The sequence below is a fragment of the Orbicella franksi genome, chromosome 12, assembly GCF_964199315.1.
Source record: "Orbicella franksi chromosome 12, jaOrbFran1.1, whole genome shotgun sequence".
NCBI lineage: Eukaryota > Metazoa > Cnidaria > Anthozoa > Scleractinia > Merulinidae > Orbicella > Orbicella franksi.
This window is the reverse complement of record NC_138156.1, coordinates 12,816,262-12,832,640: the sequence shown is the minus strand read 5'-3', so window position 1 is coordinate 12,832,640 and position 16,379 is coordinate 12,816,262. Positions and strand designations below refer to the sequence as shown.

At 40.6% G+C, this 16,379-nt stretch overlaps 1 protein-coding gene across 1 annotated transcript in view; it reads left to right on the top strand.

The window, feature by feature from the left end:
- Window positions 1-16,379, top strand: part of LOC145463982 (uncharacterized) — a 126,383-nt gene that overhangs the window by 57,201 nt on the left and 52,803 nt on the right. The window contains exons 52-66 of the mRNA XM_081447781.1: window positions 1,146-1,472; window positions 5,471-5,791; window positions 6,131-6,228; window positions 6,654-6,795; window positions 7,587-7,742; window positions 8,247-8,576; window positions 9,298-9,627; window positions 10,047-10,379; window positions 10,866-11,204; window positions 11,602-11,820; window positions 12,098-12,217; window positions 12,316-12,426; window positions 13,596-13,769; window positions 14,676-15,008; window positions 15,511-15,840. Of these exons, the coding sequence (XP_081303907.1) occupies window positions 1,146-1,472; window positions 5,471-5,791; window positions 6,131-6,228; window positions 6,654-6,795; window positions 7,587-7,742; window positions 8,247-8,576; window positions 9,298-9,627; window positions 10,047-10,379; window positions 10,866-11,204; window positions 11,602-11,820; window positions 12,098-12,217; window positions 12,316-12,426; window positions 13,596-13,769; window positions 14,676-15,008; window positions 15,511-15,840 (3,663 nt within the window). The remainder of the gene's footprint in view (window positions 1-1,145; window positions 1,473-5,470; window positions 5,792-6,130; window positions 6,229-6,653; window positions 6,796-7,586; window positions 7,743-8,246; window positions 8,577-9,297; window positions 9,628-10,046; window positions 10,380-10,865; window positions 11,205-11,601; window positions 11,821-12,097; window positions 12,218-12,315; window positions 12,427-13,595; window positions 13,770-14,675; window positions 15,009-15,510; window positions 15,841-16,379) is intronic.

The window sequence follows — 16,379 nt, the reverse complement described above, 5'->3', positions numbered from 1 at the left end:
CTTGTAACAGCACCCTGTACATCGCTTTGTGTTTTATTTCTGTTTAACCCAGTTTTTTTTCTTTTTCAGAGTAATAAGTTGTGTTAGTGATGTGTGTTTGAAAGGTTTTATGGATTGTTTGCTAGCCATATTGCTTCATCCACCTGCCGTTTGAGCTTCAAACTGACCGTCCCCTTGCTAACTTCACGTTCATCGTTCTTTCAGTGCAAGTGTTCTCTCAACATATCTCCTTTATGTATTGTCCTCTTCAAACATATTCATTTATACACGACACGTGCTTGTACGTTGATACTCTAATACATCATCTCTGGTTCCAACAGAATCGATTTTCTTTGTGTTCGTGCACCCATTCATTCTTCGATCTGCACACTCCGTACTGTGTTCGTTAGTCTTGATCATTTACAAATTGTATGAGCATTGTTTGCACGTTGTACCCAAGTATCCATGGCATCAGCTGTAGTTTACGCGACCGTTCCACGTTTTCACTGTCCACCCATATGCACTTGTTTGCTCATTAAGCTTTGATAATCTCTTAACGTTCACATTGGGTTCATTTAGACTTAAAAGTCGACATATTTTCTCTTTATGCCTTTCTGTCGTGATTGTAAGAATCGTTCGTTAGCCTATTAACAACTGAACTAAATATGTTATTCTTCTAAAACATGTGAATTGTGTAATTATAGCTTTTAAACAGCTAATAATAATCTTTTCTTGTAACAAAAGGTGTTTCATCAGCCTAGCTATGCTCAATTGTTAGTTATTTACAAAATTTATCCTCTAATTTACCGAGTCAATTTAGTATTAATCTGCTAAATGCAAATAACAATTTAAACGGATAATTCAAACGTTGTCCTGTCGCAAATTGCAAATCGTTGTGAAGGAAGTCACGATGAGAAGTAGCTCGGGATCCTAACAGTTAAAAATGGTAATGATCCAATATTCATTTAAAAACAAACACGACTGACGCAGAAATCCTGACATACGTATTTACTTAACCTTTCCACTGCTGGAGTAAAACGTCACCCCCCAAAGAGTGGTTCTACCTCTCAAGTTTAGATGAAACCCAAGTGTGTGGCTATTCTTGGAGACCACAAGAAAGATGCACCGCTACTATTTTATTGATAGAATCATCTTTATTTTCTCAGAACATTGAAGACGAAATAACTGACCGTACACCTATCATCGAAAACTTCACCAAAGTCAGCGAGATCCTGGTACAGAACGCACAACCAGGCGACAAACAGGACCTCTCCAGGGAGATACATCACGTGACTGAAGCATTGAGCAGCATCGTTGATATGACCGCTGACCGACGAAGGACCTTGGAAAACGTGCTGCCTCTAGCCGACGAATACTGCAATGACTTGGAAAAGCTGGCACAAGTGATGTCTAAGGTGGAAGACCAGCTGAATACGCAGCGAGCATTTGGGGCTGAGCCAGAAAGCATCAAGGAAGAAATTGAGGAGATTAAGGTAAGGTTGTCCACTTATTTGTAGCGTGAATCGCATCTGGCCTATCACAGTGAACAACGTTATGGGCCGATCCGAAATCGAAGCAAAAAGGTGTTACCGTTACCAAGCGCGGGAACAACGCGTGAAGTACGCCATAATTACTTTTGGTTTCGCTGTTTGCTGTGAACTCAGGAAAAAAAGTACGCACAAAGGACAAGGAAACAGTTCCTTCAGGCGATAGTCGATTGAAAACCGCTCCACTTTGGTCCGTGTTCATTTAGCCTGGACTTCGTTTTTCGTACAGCAAAAGTTAAAGTGAATTTAGATCAACTTATTCTGTTGTTGTCTTGAGAAGTAGATGTTTCAGCGTAAGGATTACTTTTCAAGCCTTGCTTTAACATTCTGTAATTTCGACACATCGGAAAACGCGTGTTGCAGTATACTTTACAAACCAGGCTGCCTCACCTTCTTAAAAAGCCGTTTCCACTAATCCTGAGGTGTTTAAGGCCCCGCCCACACGTATCCGGATATTTTTGAATCCGCAACTTTTTCTTTCCGGATACGGCTTCCGTCCACACGCGGCATCCGGCGAATTCGGCAGCGAATCCGGATATTTTTGCTACGTGTGGACGGGGAAATTTTTGAATCCGGAAAGAAAAAGTTGCGGATTCACAAATATCCGGATACTTGTGGACGGGGTCTAAATCTGAATATATAATAAGAATGTTGGCAGCACTCCGTCTCGCTTTCACTCGCTTGTTTCTGTACGGTTATGTGCGAGAGTTAATTTGTAGCTGTTGTTTCACTCTTTCCTTTTGCCACTTGGATTGTCTGTTTTTGCTTTTTGAAAGTGCAAAAAACCTAAGCTGTCTTTGTGCATGTTTGATAAACGAAGAGAAGTTTCTCTGAATTTTAAATTCCATTTTCAAAATAGTTTCTTATTTACAAAGCTGAAGGCATCGTGAAAATACTTAACATACCTTATGGTGGTAATCTTTAGGTTAATGGAAATTGTAGCAATTGCTTTCTTTTTCATTAGAAATAAAGAACCCGCGATAAAATATTAAAATGCCTAAACCGCGACAAAAAGTGACAAACTGCAGACCACGTGATAGGTTAACGTGCGCTGCTTCTTAAATTTAAGTTGTTTGCTCGGAAACGAAGTAAAAACAAAGATATATAAAAAAGTGAAAACAAAGATAAGTAATCGCCTTGGAGTAGAGTAGAATAAATGACTCGAAGCTTAAACAGGTTTGTTTCCTTAGCAGGAATACGGATCAATGGAAATTTCCATGGCCTCTAAGACAGTTCATTACAATATCGATTTATTCTTGATTGATCAAATCTAGTGAACGAATCGCTTTCTTTTTTCTGGTATATGTCACTTGAGTTTTCGTTTTCACAGTTTTATAAGTGAGCATTTGTTCGTGTTAGGGGAGAGAAGCGTAGAATTAGTTTGTAATTATGTAAAACCTTTTCTTGGCTAATTTAGAGAACAATTTCACCTCCTGCCGTTGATACTGTAATGGCTCGTAATTCAATAGATATTTTTGGCAGAAGAAAAGTGCATTGTAAACTATTTCTTTTCATTGCTAAGGAAACGCAAGAAAAGAACTAATTGGAAGGAAAGTGTCTGAATTGTAATCAAAGTTGTTGCCAGTGAAAGCAATGAAAGCTTTTGTTTACGTTTGGTTTGTGTGTATTACCGTATACTGGTGAAACGAACAAGGCAATGTGCTTTTGTTTGTCCTATTTCAGACTGGTGTGTAACTTGTTTTCTCGCCGTATGAATTGTTTTTGCCCTTGCTTTTTATATTGGTCTCGTGACAGCCATAATATTTTCTTTACATTTTGGAAAACAGATTACCTTCTGCAAAAATTAATTATGGCTTTTCATTAGAAGTAATGCCCACTGTGCACTTTTTCGAATCTTGTAGCGAAAATTTTATTAACATAGGTAATTACCTTTTTTCACAATTCGCCTGGCCAAGCTTTTTAAACACTGGTATATTTGCTTAAAACAATATTTAAATGTTATTTACCGTACAGTACGTGTATTCATAGAAACACGTCACCATGCACGCGCTGGATTTGGCGACAAAATATTTTTACTAAAAATACGGCGAGATTTTTGTTGTCGCGTTGTTCAAAAAGTGATATTAAATTCTCGCAGTTTGCCAGCTCAGTGGGATTGCAGGAATACTGCTTGTTTGTTGCGATCTACTGTTTAACGGAGTACACTATACGGAAATGATTGTTTCTTTGTTTAACTCAGGACTGTCCATAACAACAATGACAGCGAGCTTGTCTCGAATGTAAATTTCGAGCTTGCGAATGCATAATTAAGTGGCAGGTTTTTGAGGAGGAAATTCACGCAGACACAACGGTTCTCTCGATTGTTTTGGGAAAAGCGAGTCATCAGTGACCAGTAATCCAACCAGGAATCTATCTATAAATTATGTCTTCAAACCATCGCTTTAACTCTTCGTCAAAAGGTTATATCGTTTTCTTTCCCGCGACCAAGCGAATGAATGGAAAAAGTTATTGATATAAATCATGCGTATGATAAACTCGATCACTTACTCGTATTACGTGTTCCTCGGGACCGACTTAAAACATTGGACTTAATTACTGGCGTTTAGAAATGTCTAACAAAGAGAAACGAAGTAATCTTCCAGAATGTGGATGCCGTGGTTGCAATTTAAACGCCAACCGCCCGAGGAAAAACTGCAGCAAGTTAGATGAAGCTGCTGACAAACACGGTCTGCGGACAAGGTTATGGTGTTCAACCGTGGAATGTTCATGCGATCGGAATAAAGGCTATTTATCAAACTGGCGCGGGAATGGAACAACGTTTATAAGATTTGCTGGGCCTGCAACTGAGAACAGTGTAAATCCTGTTGGGCATGTTATGCCGACAAATTTAAAGATTCGATCTACTTGTGGATGCTTTATAGAAAAATCATCAAACGGCAAATCTCGCGCATTCGATCTGGAAAGTAACGTGGTGTCTGAAGAAGCACCAGATAAACATGTTCGCTCCGTAACAATTTGGCAAGGAGTTTTGAATAAACCTCTATGCGTGAGAACTACAAGGTCATCTGCACTAGTTACGCTTCCAACAGATCGTTCGTTGCCGTCGGATCATAATTTTTGCGACGGCAAGCCGCAGGCTGGGGGAAAACGAATATGCAATAAGTCATTTCACTTTCGACTTGAGGTAGGCACGGAAAAATATTATCAGAATCTTGCAGCCGCGTTATTTTCGTTTGGAGGTGTGCTCTTATTTTAGCAGTGATGCAGTCGACGGTTTTGATAGTTGGTCTTTAAATATTGAAAGCCAACTTGGCAGCAATTGCTTGGTTTTTACATTAGGTCGATTTGACTTGGAAATATGTTAGTTAAAATTGGCATATTGAAATTCAAACGAATGCGATTAGAGATTTTCAAATGTTAATCTTTCTTGATCGTGGGCAGACATAGCAGGGGTTGCAATTATTAAGTAAACATTGTCAGAGGAAAAAAATAAAGCAGAAATAAAAAAAATGACAGGCACTTAAAGTGTGTATCTTTTTGTGAGCAGTTAAAGCAAATATTTTTAAATCACGTTATTTACCAGCAGAAACCAGCTGCAAGATGATTTCTGGCTAAAAGCGACGGTTTGTTTCGTCTTGCGACACGGGTACCTGCCGCTGGATAAAAACAGTTCTTCAACTCTTAGTGCCACACACTTGGATATGCCGAAAACATAAAATACATAAAAATCAAAGTCAAAAGCGGTTTTGTTTAAATACAATTAAACTTCACAACTTGTAACATTTGTGTGAAAAACTTACATAAATGAGGTACATAGTTAACTTTCACTTCCGTCATGTTTCACCACATTGACGTGGTTTGCTTATATAGGACTGTACGTGACAATTCAAAATATTGGACTTTGCAGTCCTTGACCGCTTATTAAAGCCTTGTGGTTAAATAAAGATCAGCGAATATAATATTGCTTATATTGCTCTTTGCAGAATTTACAGTCAACTTTAGATAACGCGGCCGATAAAGAGCGCTCGTCTGGCGAAGCTCTCCTGAGTCTGCAAGACCCGTCAACAGACATGGCAGCGGTTCGAAGTCAAATGGATGCGCTGTCAAGTCGGGTGGATGCACTGAAGATCAAGATGAGTCGGTTTGAGGAGCATTACGAAGAGCACATGCGCAAAGCAGCTGAGTTCCAACTTGCAGTGGAAAAGCTGCTTGCAAAGTTTGCCGGGAGGAAGGAAGAGTTACTTGCAGTTGACATTGATCCCACTGACAGACAGGCGGTCAAGAAACGACTTGAAGAGCTCGAGGTAAGACCATTGGTTTCATGAACATTTTTATTCTTATTAATCTTTATAACGTGTTAATGAGCATCCAATACCTAAGGATGGTAACATTAATTTTCCTCTGCTCGATAGCGCCTTACCACCCGTATGTTCCATGAATAGGAGTATAGCGCTTTCAGAGAAGCTGTATAGCCGCGGGTACTGACTCGTCGATTCCACACGGGGAATAGTTCTTGTAATGTTCTTCGGCGTTATGATCGAGTTCCATTATTTTCCCATTCATAGAATCTATTTAAATAATTATTTACCGAGATAAGGTAGTACTCTGTACTCGGTGGTTAACAATGCTCGCTGTTTTTACAGGCCTGTCGTGAAGAGATCAGTAAACATAAGCCTTTGCTCACGACAGCGACTCTGACTGGTGACTGGCTAATCAGAAATGCTCACAGTTCCAGCGCCTTGTAAGTATTACACTATTTCTACATAAACTTGAGAAATTCTTGTTTATAACCCGCATAACAGCTGTATCTTACAGCCGTCATATGCAGGATCCCAGTGCTTCTTAGCATGTTTTAACTGTGATAAGATTTTCGAACAAAGTTTGTATGTTAAGTCTGCTGAAGAACAGCTAGTTCACCAGAAACATAAGAGTATTTAACTTGTTAAGGACTGACTGACTGTATTTGCATACACCCTTCACCCAAATAGTGGAGTGGGGTGTCTTGAAACGATATGAAGGGACTATTTAAGTAACAGGGGTTCCCTTTCTTTGCTAGTTCCGAAAACTAACAGCTTTTTAATACTTTTCAAGTCCTTCCAGTTGTTCTCATTGCTTTCTAAACATTTATATAACTTTCTCAAGATTTCTTTTCGCTCCACGCGGCAGGTTGCCAAACGGTGAACGTGAGAGTGAAGCAATTCCGCGGGACATCCAAGAAAAGTTGGACAAGATCAAAGAGAACTTCCATGACCTGGAGGGGACAATCCGTCAGCAGAGACTCTATCTGAACTCTCTGTCAGTGCCGCTGGTCAGTAACTCGGTAGCCGAGAGGGAGGGGTACTCACCAAAGTAGACATACAGACAACACTAACTAACGAACGAAACAAACAAAAACAATGGGGTGGGAAAGAAGCCATTATTGTCTCCCCCCCTCCCCAGCTCAAAGTTAACATACTTACGTAAAAAGAATCCCCTCCCCCTTCCCCCCCAAAAAAGAACTTACTTTAATACCTCTCCCTCCAAATATATTCCCCTCTCCGATCGTCGTTTTCCATTTACGCCATGCTTCAGATCTTCAGTAATATCGAGAGACTACATTTTGTAGTCGTTAATTGTGAAGCAGATTTTTTTTGTGAAGAGCAGGGTTCCGGATAAGTTTTCAAGGTAGGGTGTCAATTTTTCCACTGATGCAGTTTCCACTGATCCCACCAAATCATGATGAATTTTCTATTAATTTATCGGGTCATGTAGCTGACCTTGTCGGGTTTTTGGCCTGAGACCCCTCACTTATCTGGAACACTGGAAGAGAGTCTCGAATTGTATCAGCATGGGCCTAAATTATGCTTGACTTAATTGTTCTGGCCGGGGTTGTTTAAAAGGTGGATAAGGCTATCCACCGGATAAATCACTATCCAGCGCCGGGATAGCGTGGTTTGTTTTGTTAACACTTATCCACTGGATAACGATTTATTCGGTGAATAGTGTTATCCAACCTTCGAACAACTGAGGCCTGGTGTAGTTTTAGCTAGTCTAGTGTGCTTTATGTTTCAAATTGTAAACTGTTCTCCCGTGACTGTGTTTGTTTGCGTTCTATTGCAGGAGACAGTGTACACTCTTCCAGTGGATCATCAGCCTGTAGAGGAAGCTATAAATCATTTTATTACATGGCTTACTCGAGCAGAGGAAGTGGCGTCGAACTATCAGCCATTGAAAGCTGATCTCATCACACTACGAGAGGATGAAATCGCTAATACGGTACACTAACACAGCAGTTTATTCTAATACTCGAGTATAAATCTTTCTTGTTTACTGTAAAGCCGCGGAAATGCGCGGCGTTTTGTTTGCGCATAAAAAGTCCGTACTTTACCGCCAGAAAAACCAATGATGAATTTCTTCCGTCTTTCAATAGCTGTCGGATCGACTTTATGGATTGTCGTATGCTTGCTCATGTTGTGCGCATTATTCATGTTTTGAGCTTACCTGAAGAATAGCTTTTTTCCGTTTTCACTGTGATTACGTTGTCATTTGTCAAAGGGATGAGACCCAAGGGGAGAGTTAAATTAAGAAAAAAGGTTAATTGAAAGTAAAAACAAGATTTGTGTACCGGTATTGACGACTAACGTATTTTTTTTAAAATCATTATTTGTCCCCATTGATTTATTTTGAAACCCGTTGATTGATCATCTCACCTCTTTTTAGATAGTTCCGAAACGCTGTTCTAAACCATACTGTACTGAACGCATTTTGTGCTGTCCACAGGCTGATAGGCGAGATGTTCTGATGCATGAACCTTTGTATAACAACCTTGTTCGAAAAGTTACTGCATTCCTGGAGTCCTCAGGCCCAGGCCCCAAGAAGGACGAGTTCAGCGCCAAACTCGATGACGTCAGCAAAAGATGGGATGAGCTCAAGAGAAAAACAAATGAACGGCACGCGCAGATCGAGGATGTGTTACCGCTGGCTCAAAAGTACCACGACAACTCGCAGAACGTAAAGGATGTTGTTACTTTAGCAGAAACAGAACTGGGATCCTATTTGGGCGTTTCACCTGACGTGGAGATCGCAAAACAAGAGTTACAGAACATCAAGGTATGCTATAGGGGTCTACATAGACGACGAGTATTATCTACTTAGTAGAACTATTGCTCTATAATTATTACTTGTTACGATTTTACACCATGAAAAAAAACTAATGTACTTTGTACTTTTAACAGGCCATATTCGTATTCTCGGTGTCGGACTGGAACCAGCTTTCTATGAAAGATATTAATGTCATTTGCATTTGAAGACTCCCCGTATTAGCCTCAGTTACAAGCTAGTTCCAGTCTGATACCGGGAATACGAAAATGGTCCATTGGGGAGGCCGAGTCACATATAAGATTTGTAGTTCCTTTTCGTCTCTATGACTTAGTTTAATTTATGTTGATTAATTAATTAATTTCTTGTGTGTAGCAGATATTTAATAAAAAACACAGTAGGATCTTTCCTTTACTAAGAGTTGTTGCCGTGTTCAGGCGATCGGTTGATTGGTTAGGAGGGCTATGAACGGCGTGTGCACAAAAGGACGAGAGCTAGTCAGAGAGAACAACATTAGAACAGAAAGCTGAGAAAAAGAATTCGCTTAACCCCCAAAGAGCCGATTATTATTTCATTCACCCGGTTTTTCTCGCTGCTCCCCTAACTCACCGAACGCCCGCAACACGTAACAGTGACAGTTTGATCAGTTGGATCAGATCAACTGTACTGTAGTCATACTTCAAATGGTTCGTTTGTGCATTGCACTAATAACTGGATGCTTGTCTCTGTACAGGGTGTGTTGAAAGCTGTTGAAAAACGAGCGCGTGATGTCAAACGAATGAACGAAGTTGGTGATGAACTAGCCAACAAGCTCGACAAGTACGATGGGATGTCAAATGAAGCCCGTCGCGATCAGCAAACAACCAATGAACGTTACGAACGAATTCGATTGGAGCTTCAAAACCGGGAGCACCTGATCGAGGCTCAAGTGAACGCCTCAGATCAATTCATGACCGCACTACAGGAGTTTGAACTGGACTTGACAGGTGTGGACGCCGCCATCTTGGAGGAACCAGCTGGAAGTGACAGTGATGCGCTAAAGCGACAATTGGCTGAGCTAAAGGTGTGTAATAAACATAATTATACTCGAATGAGTATAAACATGTTATCTGAAATTAGTATAAATCTACTAGCGTTCTATCATGTTCAAAGGCCATTCTCTGATTGGCTACGCTACTCACTATCTTTTCTGTTGTAGATAGTGAGTAGCCTTGCAGTGTGTGGCACTTAACAAAATGGCGGCCGCTTCTTTGCATTTTCGAAGTGTATGTGAAGAGGATTTAGATAAAGTTCTGAACAACTAGTAATTTATACTAAAAACATTAGGTTGTTCGCTCTCGATTTCTAATTTTTGAATAGTAGAATTGTGAGGTTTTTGACAGTATCTTGTACATCGTAGATCGTTTTGTAGTGAACAAAATGTGCTTGCTCGTTGTCAGTATCTATTCAAACAGTTAACTGATGATGGATTGGGTCTTTTAGGCCACGAAGGTGGCTCTAGCCCAGCGGAGACCTAAGCTCGGCTCGCTGCAATCGAGTGGACTAGCACTAATGCAGGAGAACAAAGACAACGAGAAGTTCCTTGATGTCACTAAGTCCAAAGTCCAAAACGTGACAGATCTGTACTGCAGCATCGAGGACAAAATCAAGGATCGCATTACGCTTGTGCAAACGGCGCTTTACCGCTGCCAAGGGTTCAACGAGGCTCTGGACGATTTTGAAAAATGGTTGTATGACACGGAGGGTCGATTCCAGGCCCTTGGTACGCTGTCAATCAAACCAAGTGTCATAAAGAAACAGGGGTCTGGTCTGAAGGTAACTCTCTCTTTTTATATCAATTTATTGATTAAGGGCTCCAAGTTGAAACGCAAATATCGATCGATAATGAAAACTTTAAGACCTACTGAGTTGAGTTTTACTGGGAAATGCTTTGGTAATTTATACAAGGAATTTTGTGATGCAGTTTCCATGATATAACACATTTTAAGTCAGCAGTTTTTTTGCTGTCTCGCTGACGAAGCTTTTTCTGTTTGTTATGTGGCCTGTCTTTTGATAAAACCGCAGTGCTCACGGTTTTTATTCTGAACAAGATGCTTCTATCTTTTACGTCTGAGGACGAAACCCCAGTCTGTCACCAGTCAACGCTTTCTGAGAAGTACTTTCTTGTGGCATTGCTTGTTGTTTGCGACATTTCGAAACATAATATTTGATATCTTGTCACTGTTGCCTATTGGCCGTCGTTTGGAATGTAAGGGTTTATGGTATTAGTAGGAACTTGAAAGAAATTCTTTCTATTCGCAGGTAATAAAAGAAGACGTGGACTTCCATGCTCCTCTTTACGACGACATTCAACAGCGAGGTATTGATATGCTAACACGGACCGACACCGCCGCTGACCGGCATCAGCTACAGATGAGACTTGGTGACGTGGAAAACCGCTGGAAAGACCTGAAGGCGGGAATTGACGAGCGGCAGAAAAGTCTCGGTAGACTGGCACCGAGTGTGCTTGGTTACATCGAAGTGCGCGAACAGGTGGTCACCTTGTTAAGCCAGAGCGAAAAGAAGTTTGACGAACTGGCTTTGGGGCAGGGTGATGTGAGCGATATGGCGGCCATGACAGAGAAACAAGAACAGCTTAAGGTACAGTGTTGTACTTCTTTCAGTTGCTTTAATTAGTCCTCAGTCTTTCAAGCGAACTGCTAGGTGTGGCTTAGAAGGGGTCGCTCAAGGTTTTCAGATCCGTTTTCATACAAGGAAGAAGGAAGACAACGGAGTCTAACTGATAGTTGTGAAATGCCCTTTGGTAGAACTTGAAACTTGAGTCGAAGGCATGTAATCGGCGCTAAGCGGGGAAACCATGGTTAAGTCAAGTCCTGAATGGTTTAAGCACCTAATCGGTTGAAATGAAAGAGTATGTTCGCTCTGTTTGATTACAGATTGTTGTACGAGTGTTTTTTCCAAACAAGTATGTAAGACACAGTAGTTATTATTTTCAACTATTCGGTGGATAAATTGAATAGTTGCTCTCTCTCTACAGGCGTTGCGCGAGGACCTGGAGAACAACCGGCCTGTGTTACAGAACCTTTTGTCCATGTCGGAAGCTTTGATTGGCGTGTGCCGTGAGCTGTCAATCAACAATGACGTTGTCATGGTGACCAGCGAAGTGGAGGAAGTGAAGAGACGATGGGAAGCTTTGACAGCTAAAGTAGTTGGCGGAGAAAAAGAGCTGAAAAATTCCAACAAGACTCTGGCCTTGGTATATATCATAGTGTAACAATAGAGCGTTTTCACCCGCGTGACCAGCAGCCATGCAAATCTTTTGGAAAAGAAAGTGTCTACATAAGAAAATAATTGAGCTCCGACAGGATTGGTTTGGTACACCAACATGGCTGCCGTGACGTCATGTGAAAACACTCTATACTTTATGTTTATGATATTGTTCAACATGAGCGCCTCGTCAAGCCCTTTATCGCGTGCTGTTTAACCCTTTCAATCCCAAGTTCAGAGTAAAAACGTTTATCTCATTTTTTTAGGTACAAGAAGTCATGCAGCCAATGCAACAAGTGATGTCTGAAGCTGAAAGTATTCTGGCAACTGAGCCTAGAGTTGGATTCAACATTGGACAGGCCAAGAAAGAACTCATCAAAGTCAACGTATGTAAACTAACAGCTAATTTGTTTGATGAATTTATAGCTGATTCGTCAATAGATAACAGATGCTCACGGGTTTGTGCGGTTGTGTTTGTCAACAGAAAATGATTGACGTGTTAGAAAAGTCGGAAATCAAGCTGTTGAGACTGTCCAAACAGGTTACTAACAACGAGTACATCATCACCATTATCAAAGACAACCGAGTCATGCAGGTAAATTATAATTAACAAGTGCCATTTTAAAATACAGTTCTTTATTTTTTTCTCAAGCATCTGATCGGGCCAGAATCCTAAATCCTCGAATTTGATTGGCTAATCATACGCACGTGACCTGTCCCGCTTTTTACGATACGACCCACGAGCCAGATTTTTTCCCCGCTTCCTAAATTTCGCTCCTAAAAGTTAGCGGTAATCGTCAATCTATTGCCTTTTTTACACATCCCTTGACGATTAGTCAACACGAGTTTATCTCTGTTCACTTTAAAATGACAGGGAAAGTCACTGTAAGTAAATTCAATTGAGTGTTTTGAAGTTGTGAGAGTTTGCTTGGTTGTTTGTAGCTTGGCGCTGTAATGGCGCGTTATCCTGTGTTTCTCTCGCTGTAAAATTTGAGTCAATTTTAGTCGAGTTTACCTCTATGATCGTTGCTGCATTCAGTGGAATTTCTGTGGAATACACTCAACGAATTTCCTCGCTTTCTGCTGTTCAATTTATGGTAGAAAAGTCTGATTTAATGTGATTTTAAAAGCAACGACTGACAGAAATTGTTTTTTTAGTAAAACTTCAAACTTCGCACGAAATTTCACACCACAAAAGCAATTTTAGGGAACTTAACTGGTGAAGTAAATGCAACTAAAATAAAGTAGTTCGAAAAAAAAACTCTGTTCTTTAATACATCTTTCTTTGTCTACTGTCTGAGTTACTCGTTGCCAAGATTTTTTACGAATCGTTAGTAGACGGTGCGCAGGCCGTTTCAATGACAATGTGTAAACAAACCCATTTGTAATCTGTAAAACCAATTTACTGCAGGAAAAAAAATAAACATGTTATTTGCCGGTTGGGAGGTCCGTATAGTGAAAAACTGTGACGAATGCTGCCCTCGAATGCTGCCCTCGGCCTGCGGCCTCGGGCAGCATTTTCAAGACCTCTGTCACAGTTTTTCACTATACGGACCTCCCAGCCGGCAAATAACATATATGTATTTATATGCTTGGTTTTTGTTTCTTTTAATAATACGAGACAAGCAGAAAGAAAAGGAAGGGGAATGACTGACAGAGATTTTCTGCCCTCTAACTGGGAGCACATAGAGACGTGTGGCCTCCAAAGCGGGCATTTACCGTGCCTCTGTGAACAGTCTAAAACCGTTTGTTCTTGCTCGTTAGGTGCGCTTGAAAGAAAGAAAAGTCAAACTCGAGAAGTACATCAGAACCGTGGAAGTCTTCCAGGGAGCTGGTAACGAGATTGAGATGAAGGTGATGGGCATCATGAGTTTTGTGTCAGTGGAGATCATTGTAACAGACCTGGAGAACATCCGGGACCAGCTGCAACACGTGCAGGTATGCTGAGAGTATCCACACTAAAAGCTAGGGACAGACGGACCATTATTTTTTGACAGCACAGCAAAAACGGCTGGAAAAAAATCGTGCAGGGGGAGTCATGGGGAGAAAATCGAGGAAGTGCTTTCTACTTCTAGGTCCTGTGGTCGACTTTTAAAAAATTCTTGCACAAACTATTGCCCACCCAGAAGAATCATGCACAACCTAAAGGTGAGAAAAACCTTTCGTGCCCCAGAAAATTGCTCACCCCTCCCCCCGCCCCCCTTTCACCCTCAAAAAATGAATGGTCCGTCCCTAAATACCGATTTACTGTTTTGCGCTTAATCTTGTTTGCTTTTAACCCAGAATTATTGGAGTAACGAAATTTTAGACATCGATGTTTCATTGCACAGTGGACTCGAACTTCGTTTGTCTATAAAACCAACTGTGCGCAAAGAGGAAAAAGTGTAGACCCTTTTCATAACTGGCTGCCAATTTAAAATTCTTTTGTATGTATTTAAATAAGCCTTACTAACCTCGTTTCAGAGTTAAAATTCTTTTGAATTACCAACTTCAAAATGAGGTTAGTAAGGCTAATTTTAATACTTGCAAAAGAATTTACAATTGGCCGCCATTTATGAAAGTGGTCTATGAAACATTTGTTCAGTTTCCAGATTGATTACATTTCCCGTTGATTCAAGCTTGTTTCGTAAATGCTATACCATCGGATATACTTTACCTTTTCTTTGACTGTACGTAGTTTTGTGCCTTTTATGCGGAAGTTTTGTTGCGATTCAATTCCATATGTTTGTTTTTTGTACAGACTAAATTGCAAAGAGAAAAGAGAGACAAACCCTAGTTATTCCACTAGTGTAGATGTAGCCGATTCTTCGAAGAAATAATTAAAGTCGTTGTTGTATTTGCTAGAATCTCGAGGAGGAGGTTGTAATTCACAGACGAAAAATCGACACCATGGAAGAAACTGGCGAGTGGATCATCAAAGAAAACGGTGGTAATCCCGAAGTCATCAGCGAAGTTCACTCGAAAATCAACCGAGCCAAGTCGACGATCAACGAAGTAACGGTCAAACTGAACGACCGGCGCCGAAGATTAGAAACAGCTCTAACCGAAAAACAACGAGTGTTTGACACATTAGATGATTTCGACAAAAGGGTGGTGAAGCTGGACAAATCTCTGACTCGAGCCAAACCGGTTTCGGCCGAGTTTATTGTCATCAAAGAGCAGAGGACTTCCCACGAGGTGAGGCATTGTTTGTTGTGTGTGCGGTGTGTCTTTACGTGTATTTTTGTTTCACTTTCATGGGAAGACGATGGTGAAAGGTTTTCCAGTTAAGGCTGTTCGCAGCTGTCGGAGCAACAATGGCCAAACTGAGAAAACTGAACTTAATTTGTAGAGACGTAGTACAGGGGAATTGTAAATTTATTATTCTCATCTACACCAGTTACCATCGTTTTCCGAAATACGAGGATTTAAATAAGAAATACGCAACGGAAGCTGCGGGATGTAAAAAGAAATCTTGTGCAAGAAAAAACAGTAATAAGAATGATTTACTTTGGTTATTTTCAGTAAATTTCATGAAAATAACGTGCATTAGTGTGTAATTATATTTTACAAGATTTTGTTTTCGTGTGCTCAGAAACTGAAGTTAAATGAAAGTTGCCTGTTTAGCCAGGGCGAGGGTTGTGATTTTTCTTTTAGAGTACAGTATAATCACCAGCCATACCTTACCTTACTTTTTCAGATTGTTGTTCGAGAGGTTGGTCGTCTTCGTCCGATTTCAGATTACGTCTTCCCAGCGGCCGAAAGTCTTCTGGCAAACACCGAGGCAACAACGGAGAAAAGCCAATTCGAGAACCGTGTGTTAGCCACACGTACCCTCTGGGAAGGTGTTCGACTCAGAAGTGACAACAGACATGTGGTTATTGAACGAGTGTTCCCATTGGCCCAGAACTACGATGATGCGTACCGAGTGTTGAACGTGTGGCTTAGAGAAACAGAACAGAAAGTCATTAACCTCGCTCCAGTCCCCTGCACCTCCGAGAGCTTGAGTAACCAATACAGACATCTAGCGGTGAGTAATATTGACTAAAATAATGTGATACCTAGTAGGACGCGGTGAAAATGAGAAATTTTAAACCGTTTGTTGTTAATATTTTTAAATGGTTTTTTAATGGTTCATTTCACTCCATATCGCACACTACATTTGTTTACTTCTCCACTAAATCGTATAGTGTGTCAAAGTAGTTCTAAAAGAATCGTTGTTTTTGGCTGGCGTTTTGACAACCTGAACGAAGTCATCTTCAGAGTCAAGTGCTCTTTACTTTGAAGAAGACTTCAGGTTGTCGAAAAATCACCAACAACAGTTCTTTTCAGACCTACCCTCACCCAGACGATCACACTGATACTCCTGAGTTCAAACCATTTACTTTGTCATCCACATATGTTTGCCCGATAGCTTGGCTTCCCGTAGGATCAACGAACGTCTTTCATTTAATAAATTGATTGGTTGATTGATTTTTGTATTACAATTTAATGACAACAAATTAACAAAAACAGAGATGTCATAAGGATGGTCTGTGAAAGAGCCATATGTCCCATGCTCAGACAGAC